This window comes from Oryza glaberrima, chromosome 12, assembly GCF_000147395.1.
Source record: "Oryza glaberrima chromosome 12, OglaRS2, whole genome shotgun sequence".
NCBI lineage: Eukaryota > Viridiplantae > Streptophyta > Magnoliopsida > Poales > Poaceae > Oryza > Oryza glaberrima.
The window spans coordinates 9,829,390-9,849,031 of NC_068337.1; the positions used below are offsets into that span (position 1 = coordinate 9,829,390).

A 19,642-nucleotide genomic window follows, 5' to 3' on the forward strand; every position below is an offset into this window, starting at 1 on the left:
TCGATGATGACTCCGTGGCTTACCAAATTTCACTTTTAACACCTGCGCGCGAAAATCAGATTTTCGAGTGCGAGTGGCTTACGTCGCCCACACGCAACAAAAAGAACCCAAAAAATAAAATCAAAACCCTAACTCTAGCCGTCGCCCGCCGCCGCCCTCCTCGTGGTTGCCGCCATCGTCGTCGTTGCTGTAATCATCGTCGTCGTCACCGTCGCCGCCGCCTTCCGCCGCTCCCGGCCGCATCGCCGCCACCCACCGCCAAATCCTGGCGGGAGAGGGGCACCGCCTCTAGATCCGGGTGGGCGAGGGGCAACGCCGCCAGGGAGCGCGCGCGAGGCCGCAGCTGCCGCCGCCCGTCGCCCGCCGCCTCTCCCGGCCGTCGCCGGCAGCCTCGCGCCCGTCGCCTGCCGAGCCTGCTGCCGTGCCCCGCGCCCGTGTGCCCACACCTGTGGAGAGAGAGAGATAAGGATGAGTAGGTGGAGAGGATAAGATAGAAAATTTTGAAGTGGTTGAGAGGGAAAAATGCCTGAGGAGGGAGGGTATTTTTGCATGCGGTGCTTTTAAGATGTCCGCACGCGAAAATCGATTTTCGCGTGTGGGCCTCTTAAGGTTCCGCACGTAAAAATAGGCTTATTTTTGCGTGCGGACCTCTTAAGGAACCGCATGCGAAAATCAATTTTTGCGTGCAAGCATTTTAAGGATCCGCACGTAAAAATGGGAGGACGATTTTTCTAGATGCTGTCAGTTATGGATCGTCTGAAATCTTCGTCCAGGAAAATCATTTTTTATAGTGCCGGCGCCATAGATATGACTTGTAGTCTCAACAGAATGCTGAAACATCCCCTTATCCGAGATGCTTTGACAAATAATTGATACAATCCGCGACCAGGTGCTCCATAGAACACGATGTCTGTGCATCTTTTCACCACCATGACAAGATTCTCAAACCGCACTTGCACATTATAATGGAGTACTTGCAATGCTAATCGGACAACTCAACTTCCAAATGCCATTCGTGTTGGAAAAATTGATCTATCGGTTTGAAAAACCGGGAGGAGATCGCGCTACACCATTTTTTCCACCCATTGTCTACGCAAAATCAAAGCGATTCAATTTGTTTTAATTCTTGATTAACTACGCGCCATTATCGGTGGCGCCCAATTTATTTCCTTTTGAGTCGCCCCTGATTCCCTACAGCGCTAAATATAAAAGAATTTGTTTTAATTCCTGATTAACTACGCGCCATGATCGGTGGCGCCCAATTTATTTCCTTTTGAGTCGCCCCCGATTTCCTACAGCGCTAAATATAAAACGGGAGACCAGCCCAAGAGTGGATGACGATCTCTCTCAATCTCAATCTTCCCGACAACCAAACCCTAAACCCGATCAACATATGCGCTGGAGGAGAAACATGTGCACTTCCAAGACAATGTAGGTGACGACCAGAAGGCTGCCGCTACCCCACAAGTGATCGCCGGCGACCCTTTCGAGATCAAGCCGACGTCCTCACCAACAATACGCGAGGTGGTTCGAGGTTTCGCGTCATCTACACCCACTCTAGTTCAAGCTAGAACAATTGCAATGGCTTCAAACAACGGTAATTTAGACCTATCAGGTAGCACGCTACCTTTAAAGGCAAAATAAAAACTTTGGTTTCTTCGTCGGGTGGACCAAGATGCAAAGAAACTAATTTGATTTAACCCAAAATTATCAAAGAGAACGCATACCTGAATGTCAGTATTCCAGGTGGAGTACCTTTAACGGAGCTCGTATTTCATATTTTCAAAAATCGACATGAGATAATTCCACCTGTAAAGGTCAAAACTAAAATTTGGTGCAATGCACAAATGCCGCGTCATCTTTAAATGCAACGAAGGCATCAATTACAATATGACGATACGGCTGTAGTGCCCTGCGTTGCAATAACTCGAAGCACACCAAGCAGAGGCCAGATAAGGTGTGCGGCGGTGCGTTTTTCGAAGGGGAAATCACTTATTTTTGTTATAGAGCAACACTGAATCAACCTATTTACATGATCGCTGAACCTTGGACATCTTAGAAGTCACTTTGGTAGTACAATCTGCATGCTGCGGACAAGGTGCAGATAAAACAAAATTACTACATTGTCAGGCAGACACTCTCACACTCCTATCTTCACACACTACACTGGCCGGGGTAAAGACGGATCCAACTGAGATTTTCACTGCCGGTGGCCCTCCGGGAGAGGAACCACTCTATAGAACGGCACAGCTCTTTGTGGTAGATTTCCATCCTCCTCGTCATCATCAAACAAGAGTAGATAACTGCCAAAAGGAAATAAGACAAGCATTTTTTCAGGAAAAGCAAATGTTGCTATTGAAATGTTAGTCATAAGAATATTAAGAAGAAAGTCCGATTAAAACCTTTTACACAAACATGTATGTTTATTTTAAGGTCCAGTTTGCTTGGTACCATCCTAAAAAATCATCCGAGTTGGAGAATCCATATCACACCAACTTTTGGGGCTCACTTTTTGTAAGTAATTGACTTTTTTAGCAGGCTTCTGTTTTTTTTTTCTAGCCAGGAGTACTTTTTTTTTGTTCTAGATATTGAGTTTTTGTAGGTCCATTGTTTTTCTTTAGCCATAATGAGTTACATGCTGGAAGGAGGAACAAAAAGATCTGAACACAAAAAAAAAAAAGATCTCGCTGGAAACACGTAATGTATGATTGTATATGCATAGCTTATTAAGTTATGGTAGAAATACAAATTTTCTCCAGATACTGCAGTAAGGTAGAAATACAAATTAAACAAATACAGAACCATCCTAAACACATAAAATTAAATAGCAACACATGAGACTATACAAAGTTGTAAAAACATAAATACTTACTCGTCAGATTTCCTCTGCATTGTTTGTAGCCCAGTTTCACATCAGCATGATGACAGAGCAAAAATAGTTAATCACTTATCAAACAATAGAAATCATAGAAATGTAATAGTTGTAAAAAAGATACTATAGATGGCTCTGCAAAACCAATACATGTTAGGGAATCATTTGTGGAATAAAATCATGTCCATGAAACATAATGTTGAAATTCTTCGTATAAACAAGACATGTCACACATGTAAACGGAGCTTGCTGGTATTAACAGCATAGTATTATTCGATAGTATCATAGTAGTAATCAGATTAGCCACTAATCAACAATGAAACCAGGTTACACGTTTCTGTTTCAGCCCTTCTAAGTTTTCAGCCCTATTTTGGCAGCCAATAGTTCATCAGTCACCACTCAAGACCAAGGTGGTAACCAACTTCTCAAGTTCAGACCGTTAGAACAACAGTTAGCATGAGTTTGGATACAAACAATCTTAATGGTTTGTTTCGAATACATGAGTTTTCCTGATTCCTTCAAAAAAGGAACTACTAGGATTCCTGTGAGATATAGGATTCCTGAGCTCCAAAGGAGAGAGCCCTAAGATAATCAAATTGGCATCAGAGCTCAAAATCTTGGTGGTTACTGATTCAGAGCCTGTGACCAGTCACCAACAATCTGGCAGGAAGAGTTTAATTTCGAAAACTAAATTTGAATTAAGAAATCCTCGCAAAAAATGAATTAAGAAAATGTAACTGGCAGGCAGTTACCAGTATTTGAATTAAAAAAACAAAGAACTCTAAGTTATGTATTAGAAACACTAGTTGCTTACTCAAGACTAAGAAATCATATTTCCATGTATATCCAGTAAAATAAGGTTTCGGGGATGGGTGCCCATGATTTCTTTGGCAACTGGTTTTTGAAGCCTTGATTGACATATGGTGTGCAAAATAGCGGTCTGTATAACAGAACTTATAATTTATTATCGCAAAGCAATGCTTATCAAACATACGATAACTGTATTCGAAACGAACCTTGATTGACTTAGTGGTCCCAAGATAATCAAACTACATCCCACTAAGTCAGATACCATAGCCAACCTTAAGACAATCAAACTGGGATGTAGTGTTCTAAATAGTGATATGCAATAGGAATTTGTAATTTGTTATAGCAAAACTATGCTTAATGCTATGCAAATCAGTGCAATTTATACTCCAAAAAGGAGTGATGGTGGTGAGTGGTTAATCTACCACCCCACCACCAACTCCCAACCTTTTTAGGAATGGAGAAAGGACATGTGGGGCCAGAGGGCCCACATGTCAATCACCCAATCGCCAACTCTGTTTATGTGGAAAGGAAAAAAAGACACTGTGCAGCTAGAGGGCCCACATGTCAGTAACAAAATATATATAGAAATTACGAGATGATAATGGTAATGCAGGTTAATGATAATTTTCATTAAGTAAAAACCCATTGCAACGCACAGGCAATATGCTAATAGTATCAGGAATTCAAAACTTGACCAGGTAGTGCCAACAGGCCGATAATAATTTCCACCAAACTGCTGGCAAGAAGTAGCAAGCAAACAACTTGCAGTTACACCCATACCAGTGCAAAACAATATGGTTACTGGAATAACTGAATTTGGTTGGGAAGCAACCAGCATCCGATGTGAACCGGATGATATGTCAATTTGCACGCGTATCAACGAAAATAGTCTGTTATTTTTATTTCAGACAGTATATTCTTTCAGCTTAAATTGTACTATTCAATTTCAAGTGCCAGTTACATTGGTGTGAAACCTAAAAATAGTGGTATTTTACATAGGTTCTAACCATTCAATTATGTTATTCTGAAGTGAGAGAACAAAAATGTAACATCTCTCGGGAATCTCAGCAAAAGTATGCAGATGCATTCCTAAAGATAAGGCTAAGAACTGACATGAAAAGGGAAACTAATCAAACTACTTACTAGAGATTCCTTTGTATGTTCATAACTGAAATCGGTCGTGTAAGTTCAAAATATTGGGATAAACATGCATTATACAGCAGATTAGAGTTAAAAGAGCTCGGTAACCTTTTGCACTGTCGAAAAAAGAATATAAGATACCCATGTATGGGATCTTCCTGCCATAATTAGCATGTGTATTTAGCAATATTGTCAAGTGTGCTCAACTAATTGCACATATCTACCATCTTCTCATGTTCAACGAATTGAATTGTTATGTTGAAAACTTGAAATTGGTCTACATATTGCTGCATAAGTGATAAATTGTACAAACATTGTCATGGGACAGAAAATGTATCTATACAAATAACAAATATGCTTCATCTCAGCTTCAATCAATAACAACTACCAAATCCATTACTTTGGTGGGAGAGCATCTGGATTAGAAAGCATTTTGATGCTCATATACTCCCCATTTCTAGGATGACTTATTTTCAAGTTCATACTTTCAAGGTAACCTCAACTTAAATGTTTTCAACAATCAACCATACTTCTTGACAGAACTAAAAGTTTCAAGTGTCAGAAAAAGCTCATCATCTTGATGGTATAATTGAATATGTAAATAGATGAAACTGACCATATAACAGGGAATACATCCATACATATGGACAGGACAGGACTAGAACACAGAAAGAAACTCAAATTACTGTCAAGACTTAAAAGATTTACATAGGATTCATGAAAGATTTTAAGATGTTACCTTACGATTAGAGGCAACAGTAGCTCTATATAGTGCTGTTGTGCTAGGATAAACAGCTAAGACTTGTCGACCCTGCCCAAAATCTGGGGCACTGGAAGGATCCCCTCTCTTTGGAAATGGAATAATATCTGACATAGGCAACTTGTACTTCCTATTACAAAAGGGGGAAGTAACATTATTTTACATGTGGAACAAACATCAATTATAGTGCAAATTAATGCTCAGAGTTTGCAAATGTTTCACTAAACATCATATACATAAAAAACTAGAGTGCTTTAACAAGAGTACAGCGAACATGCGTATAGCATGGTGGTAAATGCCTTCTGTTGGGAAGCTACTGACCAGGGTTCAAATCCTGGTCTTTCACCAAAAAAGGTCACTCGCTGGTTCCCCCAAAAAACATGGGTTAAGAAGAATCAACCTATGGAGGGTGGGCCTCAAAGCACAGGTTAAGGTTCGATCCATTGAGGGCTTCTCCCCATGTAGGGAAAACCGGTTTTTGTGACCGTTCTCGGCCCCAGTTTCGGGTGCTTTTTCTTAGTTGCAATACCTCTGGGGAGGTCTTTCCCCTTGGGGCTGAGTTCTTTTTTTTACAGTAGTACAGTAGAGGGAAACAGGTAAGGAAAATGAGGAAGTTGATGGAAGTTAATTTTCAACCCTACAACACAATTCAACTCAATTAATCAAAATTAACTGAGTCACATCTTAGCAGTAAATATCTATAAATAATCCAAAGGGACTAAGGTTTAATTATTAGAATAAACTTAACACACTATTGTTACTTTCACAGAATCATTAATCCCTCGTATGGTATTATCTTACCCACTCTCAACACTAGTAACACCTCTCTGCCTAAACACACATTTGGTGGATCCTGTAAAGATGTAGGAGCCAGGAAAGGAGTACAAGAGCAGAGGTCCAAACCGACTGATGTTGAAGAATCAGCGGATGAGTTGTGGTTAGGGTTATCAAGGAAAGGGTCACACAAAAGCTTGTGGGTTGTGGCTGTAGGATACTGTAGGATTTTTTTTAATGAAACTAGAAGTGGTGATTCCTGGTCTCTGCACCATGGGTGCTCATAACCATTACACTGCCATAATCAGCGATAAAAAAAGAGAAACAAGATAGAAATACTCCCTCCGTTTCAGGTTATAAGATGTTTTGACTTTAGTCAAAGTCAAACTGCTTTAAGTTTGACTAAGTTTATAGACAAATATAGTAATATTTACATTACCAAATTAGTTTTATTAAATTAATAATTAAATACATTTTTGTAATAAATTTATCTTGGGTCGAAAATATTACTATTTTTTTCTATAAACATGGTCAAACTTAAAGCAGTTTGACTGTGACCAAAGTCAAAATATCTTATAACCTGAAACGGAGGGAGTAGAAGACATGGCCAATAAAGGAATCATGCTGAGGCCAATACCAAGGAACACCCACACCAACCTTGCGACAGCTTGCTTCAACAGGAACAACCAGCATCCTGATGCCAGGGAACATGATGTGGCCTAGCATCAAGGAAATTGAAGGCTACACCTAAATCACCTCAAAGGATCATTGACTTATCATCGTTCCCAACCAAAGAAGACCAGACTGAAGGTCAGACCAAGGATTTGCATCCCAGAAATCAGTTATGATTAGTCTTTTTTTTGTATGACATATGCTTGCTAATTGCTTGGAAGCCCCTAATTAAGTTGAACCTAGGCACCTTAGGAGTTGCCGCTGACCATCTAGCACCTTCTTGAACACTAGTTATAATAGACAAACAGACAATGCTGCCATAGTGCTATGGCCAATCCACCTGATCTGGCAACTAGGTAAGGACGCCATCTGAAAATTTGCATGCCTGAGGGCATAACCGATTCATGGGAGACCTGACACTAGTGTCGTGGCAATATCTGATCTGGCCAGATAGATCAGAGGCCAGACTCAGACAGCACACACGCTTGACATCGCTGTCTGTCCACCAGGAAACAACAGCTGCAGGCAGAAGAGGCCTGGTCGCAGCAGCAAAGGTAGGGGGAGGAAAGGAGGAACAGCAGCTTATGTTTAGTCCTCTAGGTTGACCCAAGAGGCCTCAAATGTAGCGTAGGATTAACAAAATGAACTAGATGGTCCCAAAGGTTCAGTATCAATGAACATTTCAGGAATCGGAATATATTGAAAAATGACCTGATTGTTATAGTAAAAGCAAACAAGAAACCAAAATGACAGTCCTGGACTTATCTCATACTTTTGGGCACTCTCTTCATCGTCACCTGGCTCCTCATCAAGTACCTCATATCTGCAAATTCAATGAATTCATGAATGCTTCCTTCAAGAATAGCAATATTACAGAACCCCACTCCCCCCCCCCCTCCCCAAACACACACACACACACACACACACACACACACACACCCCAATAAAAATACGACATATATTCAAGTAGGAAGTAAAAATGGGCACTGGGGGCTAAGATGATGTCAGACGATCCAAAGGAATCGGACATGATTTTGCAAGTGGTTTTCATAGTAGGGATGACGAGTCGTGTCTCCACAAGACTAAGCCAAAAGGGTGGCACTATGGTCCATTTGCACCAAGAGAGAGAGCTAGTCCATTAGAGACAGGAAGAGGGGTTAAATGGAGGTAGTGCTGTGCTATTGTGAACATGGGTATGGTCTTCTCTCAGGACAAACAGGGCGCTGCATAAGCCTCGTCTCAGGAAGGATGGAGCATAGAGGCAGCACAGTTCAGTGTGGTGGAGGAGAAAGCAGTGTGGGCATGAGGAGCAGCCAAGTACAGGAGAGGACGAGGTAAAACCACAATAAGAGGCAGTGTGGTAGACAAAGTGGTGGCAGCTTTTCACTATAAAGATGGTCACAGACTAGAGTTCTCTCCTACTCATCTTAGATCTAATGGTTAATGGTGACAGTAATTGAGATCAAACAGCTCAAAATTAAACGGATGGCGTGGCTCAACCAAAGAGCTGGCATTCCAACTACTTTGGTTATATATAGAAAGATATAAATAGAGTAGCCCCACAGCTCTGCTGGCTGTTTTCATATTCATGTTTGCCAGGCTCTTCTGGATAATCATGCAACCTGAAATGATAACCTTCTTGTTATTTACAATTTCCTTGTCTACCTCAGATATCCTAAAATGCTCCATAGACCCAGGACTCATGGTCCTCTCAAGTAATAATGACTACAATAAGACAGATTAGGAAATAGTTAATAGTCTAAAACTGCCCTCATCCGCACAAAGTTTTTTCCCCTAGAGCAAGTTTTCATACAAGAAATATATAATATAGACAAAAGGTGAATAAGACATACTCTTTTGTTTCCTTATCGAAATGTATCACCTTCACCACAAACCATTCATCTTTTTCTTCGTCTGATTTGACCTTAGCTGCAACCTGAAATGGCATAGCACAAATGTGAAACATTTAATATATACAGCATGTTATCGCACATGTGCAAAAGAGCAGAACTGATTTATGCACAATTGATGATGTGCTAAAGAGAAAAGAAGGGTAAATTTCTTTATCAAGCATATCATCCGCTACAAGTACCAACATCAAGTATCAAGTTTTTTTAGCGCATGGTAAAATGTCTCAAATAGATGTCAGTTCAAAGACTGGAAAGGGTAATATCAAGACAATCCTAATTAACCCTGGACCTTGGAGTTCTTGCCGATTAGTTTGATTAAATATATACTATAGACTTAACAAGTGAAAACAAAACAAGTATGGTTGAACAGTTTTTATGCAGAGGATTTCAGTAATTTTGGTGTTTTTAATTGATAATGTTCATTAAATTTACATAAACTTGCATACAAAAATGGATGCAGCGTTCTTTTCATAAGAATGCAATGATGTTTTCATTCCACAACACAAAATCATTGCAACTGAATGATGAAAGTATCTTTTTTTCTAGAAAAACATAAATTATAATTTACTTCTGTATGCTGGTTTTTCCAGCAGTACAGAGGGCATTAAAACATGATGCTGAACAAGTCCAAATTTAAGGATAATAGAAGTTACAGTAACATCTCCAGCTCAGAGAAACAAAATCATGTTCAGGAAGCAATAAAATCTAGGTACAGGTCTTTGATGCAAGAAAAAAAATCATTACATAAAATAGATAACAAACCCCAGCCGGGTACCACAAACGTTATGGAGATTTGTTCCGGTTGAATATTCTTCCCATGTTTTTTTGCAAACTTCTTCAAAATTTTGCTTACTCAATCTTCACTAAATCTTTAGCAATACATTTTTTTTAAGTAGTTCTTGATGACTCCAAGACCAAAATGCTATGTTAAATAGGATAATTGGATCTCACTCTCACATGTACATCCCATGAGTAGGTTTCATGTAAAACCATCCTAAAATCTATATATGGCAGTTGTGAGTATTCAAGACGCAGAAATAAAAAGAGTCAGGCATGTTGGGTGTTTGAGGGAACACATTGCAAAATTGACAGCCTGAACAAGATTTAAACAACCCTGTTAAAACTAAAACACCACATAGGAAAGTTACTAACAAGTCTTCACATGGAAAGTAGAAGTGTTTTTTTCATCAGCGTTGCTGTAGCACAAACAGCTGAAATACAAAAACTAACTGATATTTCCAAATTCAGCTGAAGTTGAAACCTGTTCTCCTTTCAGGTTTGTAGCTTGGTCAAGTTGGCTCCTCATAGATGCAGAGGAGAATCGTGTAGTATCTGTATCAGACTTCATCCTCTTCTTTTTCTGCTCACCAACTTCTGCAAATGTAGCAAGCATCTTTAGTTTTTCATGCTCAACAATAATTTGTCCTGAACCTGACTCGCAAAATCTTTTCTAGTGCTTACCTATCTTTTTTCGTTGTGCAGCTGAAGTTCCAGATTGCAACAAACCATCCAATAGTCCAACCAAAGCAGACGATGCACTGCAAAGTAATACGAAATATTTGATCACATTGCAGGAGACGTTTCTTCCAATAGAAGACATGCACTCAGAGCGGACCAGACAATCCAAGCAAATATCAGTAAAATAGTAATTGAAAGCACCAATATAAAATCATTGAAGTGAAAGCACTGCTGTTGTATTGTTTGTGATCCCATGCTGGCCAGCATGAATAACCATGTTCTACAAAGCCAATGTTCAATGTTTGAAGAAATTGTGCCTAACAAAGAAGCAGGAACTTTCTGCTGACAAGTCGCACAAAAGTTTTTTCTTGAACACACAGGAGAACTGCGATCATTTCATTTATAGGCAAGTTGCACAAAAGTAAAAAATCAAACAAGCTTATAGTCCACCATTCTATGCTAAATTCTGAAAAAAAAAAAAAGTAAAATAGGTTAACATGTGCAAGATATACAGCATATTCATGACATCCAAAGTGAAATTTTAGTTTCATCAAAGAATTTTTTTACTAGAAATTCAGTAAATCAACATTTCACATAGTATGTGATGCTCAATTCTCTTTTCTTATTTACAGTCATCTACTTTTTGAACGGAAGCTTCTGTTCAGGCATATAGGATGCTGTACCTATTATTGAGAAGTCAAAACCAATATGATGAACTTCTGAGACTCTTTTTGAAATTGTTAGCGCTTCATTTTGATTGTTATAACTGAACCAAAACTGTTCTCTGAGGTAAACAGTTGGTCACGACTACTATCTATTTTTGTACATGCACTCAATAGATTCAGGCAGGGAAGTGTTTGTACTTTCTACTCCACCCTGTCCCACAAAGACTCCACTTTTGAGACAAAGTTGACAAATTAGTGGTGAGAGAAAGACCACAGTACCCCTGATTATAAGAAAGTAGTATGTGAAGTGGTAGGTAAGGGGTATTGAAGGGATAAAAGTAAACTTCTCGATTTGCGGACCGAGGGTAAATAAGAAGCTAAAAATGGAGTCTTTTGGGGACAAAGTTGAAGGGCTAGAAATGAAGTCTTATTGGGACAGAGGGAGTAGCTTTTAAGACTTATCCAGCAGATCAGACTGTAGGGAGTTCCATGATTTTTTGTAGATCTTAACTGAACAAAAGAATAGCATGTGCAACACTTGAACAAATAAAATTTCAACATACTTGCTCCTAAATTTAGCTAAGCCTGGTTAAAAATGCTTCAGCATGTAAGATTTCAATATAACCAATACACTGATTGTGTTCATCAGTATTGTTCTTTGTGTTCATTTATAATGTTATGGAAGTCCACAACAGAATGACTACCACCGGAAGAGGCCAGATGGAATTTCTTTAGAAGAGGAAGCGCTAGATGAACAATGCCACTTGGCAGAGGAGAGGGCTGGAACATGAACAGGAGTACAGGGCTTTTTTTTTTTTTAGTTAACCTTCCAATAACAGTTAGGCAGCCCTTTATAGATATGGCATACACTCAAACTAACATGCTAACACAACTAACGGATAGACCAACTAACAGATAACCTGACCATTCAGAATAACAAGTCAACTGACTAAGCCTAATGACTTATCTGCCACAGACCTCATCCCTTGACAATGCAGACTTGCCACATGGTTGCTGCCACGACAGGCCTGAAGAAGCCTCTCACATAGTGGCATTTTTCTTGCTCTAGATTGGTAAAAGGAACTAATATGTTTGCTTGTTTCATTTATATCTAAACAACTTAGATTTATAGCATCTTTTCATATAATAGTTTATGAACTTAGAATAAAGTGTTAACTTCTATTGCACAGTTGTAGCTGGGGATAGAGAGAAAACACAGATCTGATTTATTTGTTAGACTAATGATTATTTAAACCCACCATCCAGAAGCTTGAAAAGTAACCGAAATACCACCTCAACTCATTCCTCCTGACCCACAAAGAAATTGACAGAATCAATGTACATTGCTGACACATGCAATTTCAACAAGATTGAACCACAGAAACAGCACCTAATCACAATATTGAAAATTCAAATTGATAAGTCTGCTCGCATTTCGCATGGAAATTGGTGATGACTTCAATAGATAAGCTAGTACAACAGTGGTCAAAGTTGATTTTTTTTTTAATAAATGTTTCCTAAGAAGAACAGCATGCAGCAATGTTTTTGAAAGGAGCACGAAGAAAATTGAAGTGAGAAAACAAATGTGTGTTCACAAAATTTTTGACATGGAGCTTTGACAATAATTGATTTATCCTTTTTAAGAAAACATCTTAAGATAACAAAAAAAGGGAAAATTCTATCAGTTCAAGCTTCATGAAATTACCTGACTTCACTCTCACAAAGTTCTTTGGCACGTGTATATAAAGCACGAAGCCGAATCAACGTAGCATCAACCTGTTTATCAACCATCTCTGGAGCTACAAAACAAACCAAATGTAAACAATTTTAAGATTTATGTCCATTCTAGCAGACCGTAAACATTACTGCCCACTTAAATAGTACCAAGCACAAAATAAAATCCATAGAACAAAAATACAGGAGGGCAAGGGCTCAGGCAGACAGAAGCAGCAGAAGCCCAGACATATATCAGCTGGAGGCTGATCCAAGGAATAGCAACAACAATCTGGAGGAGCACTGTAATAAGATACTGTAGTGATCCATATTCAGCAGAAAGAAGCCAGCTCCAACACAAGAGAAGAAGCATGGCTAGGATATCTAGCAGAAAGAGGCCATAATTCCAACAGAGCCAACAGAAGCATGCAAGGACACCTGGCAGCAAGATGTCATTTCGAACAGACGCACCACCAACATTCGAGAGGCCTGTACTGAAGTAGGAGAATTCTTCAAGGGTTTTTTCTCTATATGCAATATAGATTTATTTGATGGCTTAACAATTGTTTCATATTCAAGTTCCATAGTTTCATTTATCTGTTTGTGTCTACTAACATAATGAAAACAGTACGATGTTACTAATATGCATGCACGAATCTGACTATCAAAGGACCACCATCATGACAACAATGCCCATGGATCAAAACTTCAGTTATTTATCTTGAGCAGAACACTCACAGTTAAATACCAGAATTTCAACATGATTTCAAAGAGAACGAAAAGGACAATTTCAAGCAGCCTCTAGAGTCTAGAGAATACAAAAAACTTCATGTATGGACCCTCACAAACCTGAAGTGGCCTTTCTGTAAACAGTGATTCAGAAAGAACAAGTAGTTAAATGTTCAGCATAGATCAATAGAAAACGAGGAGAAAAAGGGAACTCTTCATTCTCCTCTAAATCCATTCCGCTTCTCCTCTCCCAGCCAAGAACAAAAATATATGGATGGGCTTAAGCATAGTGATGGGAACAAAGCAGCTTACAGAAGCGGAGTATTTTGTGGATTTCATTGATCTTCTCGGTGATGCTGTCCTGATCTTTCTGCAGCTGATCCAGGTGATTCAACTTCTCAAGCAGGTGCTCCATGTAACCTTGCCCTCTTCTTCCTCCTCCTCGCCCTCCCTCTCCCCCTGCCCTAGACGATGACATCTCCTACTCTCCCTTAGATAAGAATTTGACCAGATTTGCACGAGTGAACAAGGCACAGATTGATGGAGATCCAAGGAAGGGGGTTCGGTTCTCTCAATTTCAGCTTTAAAGGTGTGCAAGAGCAGGTGATTGGAAGTAAATAAATGAGTAGTCCATTTCTAAAAGGACAAATTCAGGCGCAACCAGGTTACGGTTGCAACCTTTATTGCTGGTTCTAGGCGTATGTGCCAGTTTGCCTTCCTAGCTGTCGTTTTGCTTATTGGGCTCTGCAACTTGCTCATTTTCAATTATGTTCAGCAGAGTATCTAGGTGCTATAACCTCATGAGTATTCTTAAGCACATAGTAATATATTGTGTTTCTTATTCATTTGGATTCGACAAAAAAAGTATAGCCTATGATCATCCAGTCTACTCGTATATATATTCCTTACTCTTATATACATTCCTTCTTCAAGAAACAATAATTGACTAGCTTGATTGGCGAAATATTAACGTTTTCATAAAGATGATTACCCAAATTGATCGAAGAAATATCAAGGTTTTCATAATCTTCTACTATTAGTTATATTCTTATCTTCTACTATTAGTTATAATGGTATATCATTAACTATAGAAGCTATAAAGTTCTAATTCGTCTCATTTACCCTACTACCCTTCTGTAGAAAATACCATTTTTGCACACCTCCATGCGCTGCTCTTGTGGCATGTATGGAGGAAAACCTACAGTTTTTGTTCAGTTACCCATAAGAGATTTCGTATCTCTGCTGCTCCTGATAAATATGCATTTATGTTACCTATAACAAATTTGTGTCTATCCTCCTTAAAAATATGCATTTATGATTGAGTCAAAAAGAAGTTGAGCATGAGCAAGCATCTTGACTTAAGTTAACTCACAAAATGGTCTTCATACGTAAGTAGCCTTCGAGATTGTTTCTTTCATACTCACACTCCCCAGCCAATAAATGTTGTTAAATAATAGAAGAAAACAATATTTACTGATCCAAGTATTTCAGCAATGCATCATATCATTATAAATTTGGCTTTTCAAAACACAAACCTAGAGGTTATATTCATATTTCGATTTTTTTTTATGAACAAAGATAACTGGGTAACTTAACAGAGATGTATACTGACATTTTTTTTTCTACTTTACCTTGCTCCCACTTCCCAACAAAAACACTACTTCTTACGCATCTCCATGGCATATAATTTTACTCTCGAACGTCTGGAAAAGAAAACATCTACTCTTTTTCATAGGAAGATTTGTATGTTTGACACATGCATGAGATTCATACACCCTGAAACTTTAACCAAACAAGCAAGCACAATCAAGAAAAGGACAACAGATCAGAGTTTCAGTTCTGTTTTTTTTTTTTTAATAGAGGGCCAAAAGGCCTCTTTCCAGCGATCCTAGAGTGGAGACAACAGCAGTCATGCACGCCCCATCCACCCCGCACAATCAATCCTAATGGTTGTGCTCGAGCAAGCTATCAATCTTGCAGCTAAACACATCCCAGCCAACTACTAGCATATCGCACAAACCAACAAAACAAGTCAAAACCCCCGTAGCACCGCCTCCCAATCCACCTAATTCGAGGTAGCAAGCAGCTAGAAATCCATCTAAACCGTCCAAAACTGAACATCCAGCTACTGGATAAGAAACGCATCCAACATCTAACTGAAGGGGGCCGAAAACCGTTCGTCCGTTATCTACAAATATAATCCAACACCTCGGCAACAATTCGAACAGCACGGAAACGAAAACAGCACCCACGCGCGCGCATGGCGAGCTACTTACAGGAGAGGATCTTCTTGTGCATCTTGTTGATCTCGGTGACCACCTCGTCCTGCTCCTTGCGCAGCTGGTCCAGCTCCTTGGCCTTATCCAGCAGGCTCGCAATGTCCGCTCCTCCGCCACCGCCGCCGCCGCCCGCGCCACCTCCCCCTCCGCCTCCGACCGACGACGACATCCCCGGCGCGGATTTCCCCCACGGTTCGGTAAAGGAATCGGAGGGTGGATCGAATCGATCTACTACTCTCCAGTTGGGGGATGGGGGGACAGCTCGAGGCGAACCGAGGCTTTTATTTGGTGCCGTGCGCCAGTGCAGAACAGCATAGTCGGATGGGAGAATCGGGAAAGCATTTTCTGCTATAAACACAAGGTTATCGGGATAAGGATACTTAAAATGGTATCTTAGTATCGGGATATGAGATTTTTTTAAAAAAGTTTAATTAATATTTATATTAGTTACATATAGCCACTATATATAAAATATAGTAATAATAATATATGTCATGCAAATATAGATATTTATTAATAGAAACCACGTTGGTTTTCATATATTTAATTGATTTTTATATAAACTTGAGAATATTTATTTACATTATTTTCAAACTATCTTATTTTAAATAATATTTTATAGTATCGAAGGGATCGTAGAATCGGGATACTACCTAAGATTTCATAGGATCGTGTAATAATGAATAGTAGGATCGAGATACTATGAAAATTAAAATACTAGGTGGAATCGGTATTGTTTTAGCTTGGTAGGATCGTAATATCCTAAGATACTAGGATACGAATCGGGATACTGACAATATTAATAAACACAAGCATACCATCCGAATATTTACTACTCTCACTAGTCACCATCCAAAAAAAAATACTGCATCTCCAATACTAGATTGTTTTTTATTTTACAAATGAAGTATTTATCACTTTTAACGTAGAATTTAACAATTTGCCACGGGACTCACATGTCATAGATATATTATGGCCCATATGACATATGAGTGGCAAATTATTAAATGTCACAACTTAAAAGTGGTAAATAGTTAAATGTCGTAGGTTTGTTGGGGCTAAAGAAAAATTAGTGCCTAAGTGCACATGCGTTACAATGGATGTTAAAAAATAAGTGAAATACATGATTCGTTATGTCATTTACGTACATGATCTTATAAATCACATAATTAATTCATAATAATAGCTTAATGTATCTGTTAATGACCAAATTTGGTAGAACCATAGATCGGATTCAAGACCAGAGTCAGGGCGGATTTGAAGGGATTCTGGTTGAGAAAAGCAGAGTGTGTATCGGCTACGGATGGCATCGGCTGCCATATGCATCGGCTGACACTAAATCCGACAAGGACAAGCCGATGCAACCGATCCCGAACAGGTGGTCCTGCAACTGTTGTCGGGATCAATTAAGGCACTTAATAGGCATTGCCACGCAAGGATTGGAGTCCAGAAAAGGAAATTGTATCTATTAATTAGAATATTTTGTTAAATTCCTTATAGATATTTTTGGTAAAATTCCGCCTAAGGGACTTGTTCGTGTTTTAAATTGTAATAGAGATAGGGTCGTGTCCAGCAAGGACATGTTATATACTTCGGGTATAAATATGGCCCGACACCTTATAAACAAGGGACTACAGTTCAATAATACTTCGGCGCATCGCCACCCTTTTCTATTTTCATTGTTTCGACGAGTTTTTGCTTTCGAGTTGGGCTGCATCGAGTTCGATCTCCAACGAAGAGGTAAAGCTTGTTATGGCGGTTTGTGTTATCGGGATTAGTGCTTACATGTCACGCCCAGAAATTCCCGAATAGAATTCCAAGCAGAATGTGCATTAAAATCCCCGTCCAGGACCGGCCGGGGTACACAAACGATAATGTTGACATTCAGATCCATGTCTTACAAACATCATAAAAGTCTTACATAAATGCAGCGGAAAAACGAAAGACAACAGGAGCTAAGCCTTGACTAGAACTACAGCGGGAACACCACTCCACAGGCATCCTCGACGGCACGGACGAAGCCTACTCCTCGGAGAAACCTCCATCTGACACATACTCGAACTCTGGGGTTGGGAAAAATAGAGCAAGATTGAGTACTACCCACTGTACTCAGCAAGTCATACCGGAATAGGGGTATGATGCAGGGAATTATCAAAGGAGAGCTAGAGTGGTTCATTTGCATAAAGCGAGCATTTATAAACAGAAGTTGAAAGAATTAAACAATTGCAATAATTAATTAATATTGATCATCCGCTGTCCAACGCTATCCCACGTTGCAACAGGCCCAACCATCCACCTATACTATCCAATTTCATTAGACTAAACTAGGGTGAGACTAATCACGGTGAATCTGGTTGACCGCCCATAACCGCGGGCACGGCTATTCGAATAGTTTTACTCTGATCAGAGGTGTACAACTGTACCCACAAGACACAGCTCCACGACACGTTTCCGTGCGCCGACATGCCACCACGACGTACCGGAAAGAGGCCGTGACAGGACCCTTCGCATAACCCCCTCTAACCAAGCACACCACACCTCAGGTTTCACCCCCACTCCTCGCAAGGCAGTGGGCAGTCCCCTCTCGTGCCTAGGTGAATCCGGAAGCGACAGAGGCCGTCGCAGGGCCCGCCCCGCTCCATCACGCCCACCCTTGCCTGGATGCGTCAGCTAGAGGAAAGCTACACTACAAGCCCAGCCGTTGCCCACGCTGGCTTGTGGTAAGTACGATAAGTTCTTCCAGGGCATCCCGCGAACCGGTCCTTAACTGCCATGGGTGCGACTAGCAAAACCATGCACCCACAGCCCACCATGTGATTCATTTTAATTAACCAACACCAAAACGGTGGTACTAAACCAACCTTACCAATTGGACCTAAAGTCTACATTTTAGTGAGCTTTCCCCATTGTGTGCTAGTGGAACTAAGCATGGCTAAGCAATTCCTAGTCCAAAATCTATTCATGTTATAACCCAAGCTAACAAAGGAGCATGGTATCAACAATGGCATGGCTGTAACAATAGGTAAACACCCCATAGTAACATTATAAAACAATGCAATATTTGAAGAAAAGCAATAGAGCATGTGCAATATAGGATCAACATGTTCAAGTGACAAGCATGACTTGCCTTGCTCTGCTGCTGGAGAAACCTCGGCGACTATCTCGAAGTACACCGGAGTGTCGGAAGAACCGGAATCTAGCGACATACAAGGCAAACATTGCAAACAGGCTATAAGACTACTGAAACAGAGAACAAAACTATTTTTAATGGATTCTACACATTTTTCTTGATTTACTGAGACTTGAATGGGCTTAAACGGAGCTCGGATGAATTAGTTATGAATTTTAGAAGATTCACTGTGTTTATTACTATAAAAGAAAAACCTTAATGAATTATTGCGCAATAAAGCCTTCCAGGGCTGACGTCAGCACGGGGTGGGGCGGCGCCGACACGCGGGCCCCACTGGCCAGCGGCTCGGGAGAGGGAGGAAAGGGGCACCGGCACGCGGGCCCACTCGGCAGTGGCTCAGGGGGGGGCGGTTCACCGTGGACCGAGACCACGCGGGTGGTCCACCGCCGGTCCACGGGACCGACGGCCCAGATCGCCCTCGGGGCCGATCGGACGGATGGCGGCGACCCGGCTCGGCTCGGCTCGGCTCAAGGCCGGCCGACCGGCCACGGCGATGGCGACAGCGCGCGCGCGCACGCGTTGCCGGCGACGGCAACCGGCGGCGGCGCAAAGGCGGCGCCGACGGGCGGCGGTGCTAAAGCGACGGCTAACGGGTGGCGGCGCTAAAGCGGCGGCTAGGAGGGAGAGCGAGGGGAATAGAGGGGAGAAGACGCCTCACCGAGGGTGGCCG

General features: G+C 40.6%; 1 protein-coding gene across 2 annotated transcripts; it reads right to left on the minus strand.

Moving 5' to 3' along the window:
* Positions 1-1,813: 1,813 nt before the first annotated feature.
* Positions 1,814-16,106, minus strand: LOC127757008 (SAGA-associated factor 29 homolog A-like). Of its 2 annotated transcripts, none has more exons than XM_052282414.1 (9): positions 15,780-16,106; positions 12,767-12,860; positions 10,400-10,476; positions 10,200-10,309; positions 8,882-8,964; positions 7,801-7,851; positions 5,562-5,712; positions 2,873-2,886; positions 1,814-2,303 (listed from the first exon to the last, which is right to left on the minus strand). In XM_052282414.1, the coding sequence occupies exons 1-9, from the start codon at positions 15,949-15,951 to the stop codon at positions 2,201-2,203; spliced, it is 855 nt and encodes a 284-aa protein (XP_052138374.1). In that variant the 5' UTR covers positions 15,952-16,106; the 3' UTR covers positions 1,814-2,200. The 2 variants fall into 2 exon arrangements, with proteins under 2 accessions (XP_052138374.1, XP_052138373.1); XM_052282413.1 differs by having other exon boundaries at positions 10,200-10,312; positions 15,780-16,105.
* Positions 16,107-19,642: the final 3,536 nt, after the last annotated feature.

Coding starts and splice junctions, on each gene's coding strand:
- LOC127757008 (XM_052282413.1), bottom strand. CDS start 15,951: ATGTCGTCGTCGGTCGGAGGCGGAGGGGGAGGTGGCGCGGGCGGCGGC. Junction 12,861..15,779: donor GCACAAGAAGATCCTCTCCT/GTAAGTAGCTCG, acceptor TTTGTTTTGTAG/CTCCAGAGATGGTTGATAAA. Junction 5,713..7,800: donor GATGAAGAGAGTGCCCAAAA/GTATGAGATAAG, acceptor CTTTTGTAATAG/GAAGTACAAGTTGCCTATGT.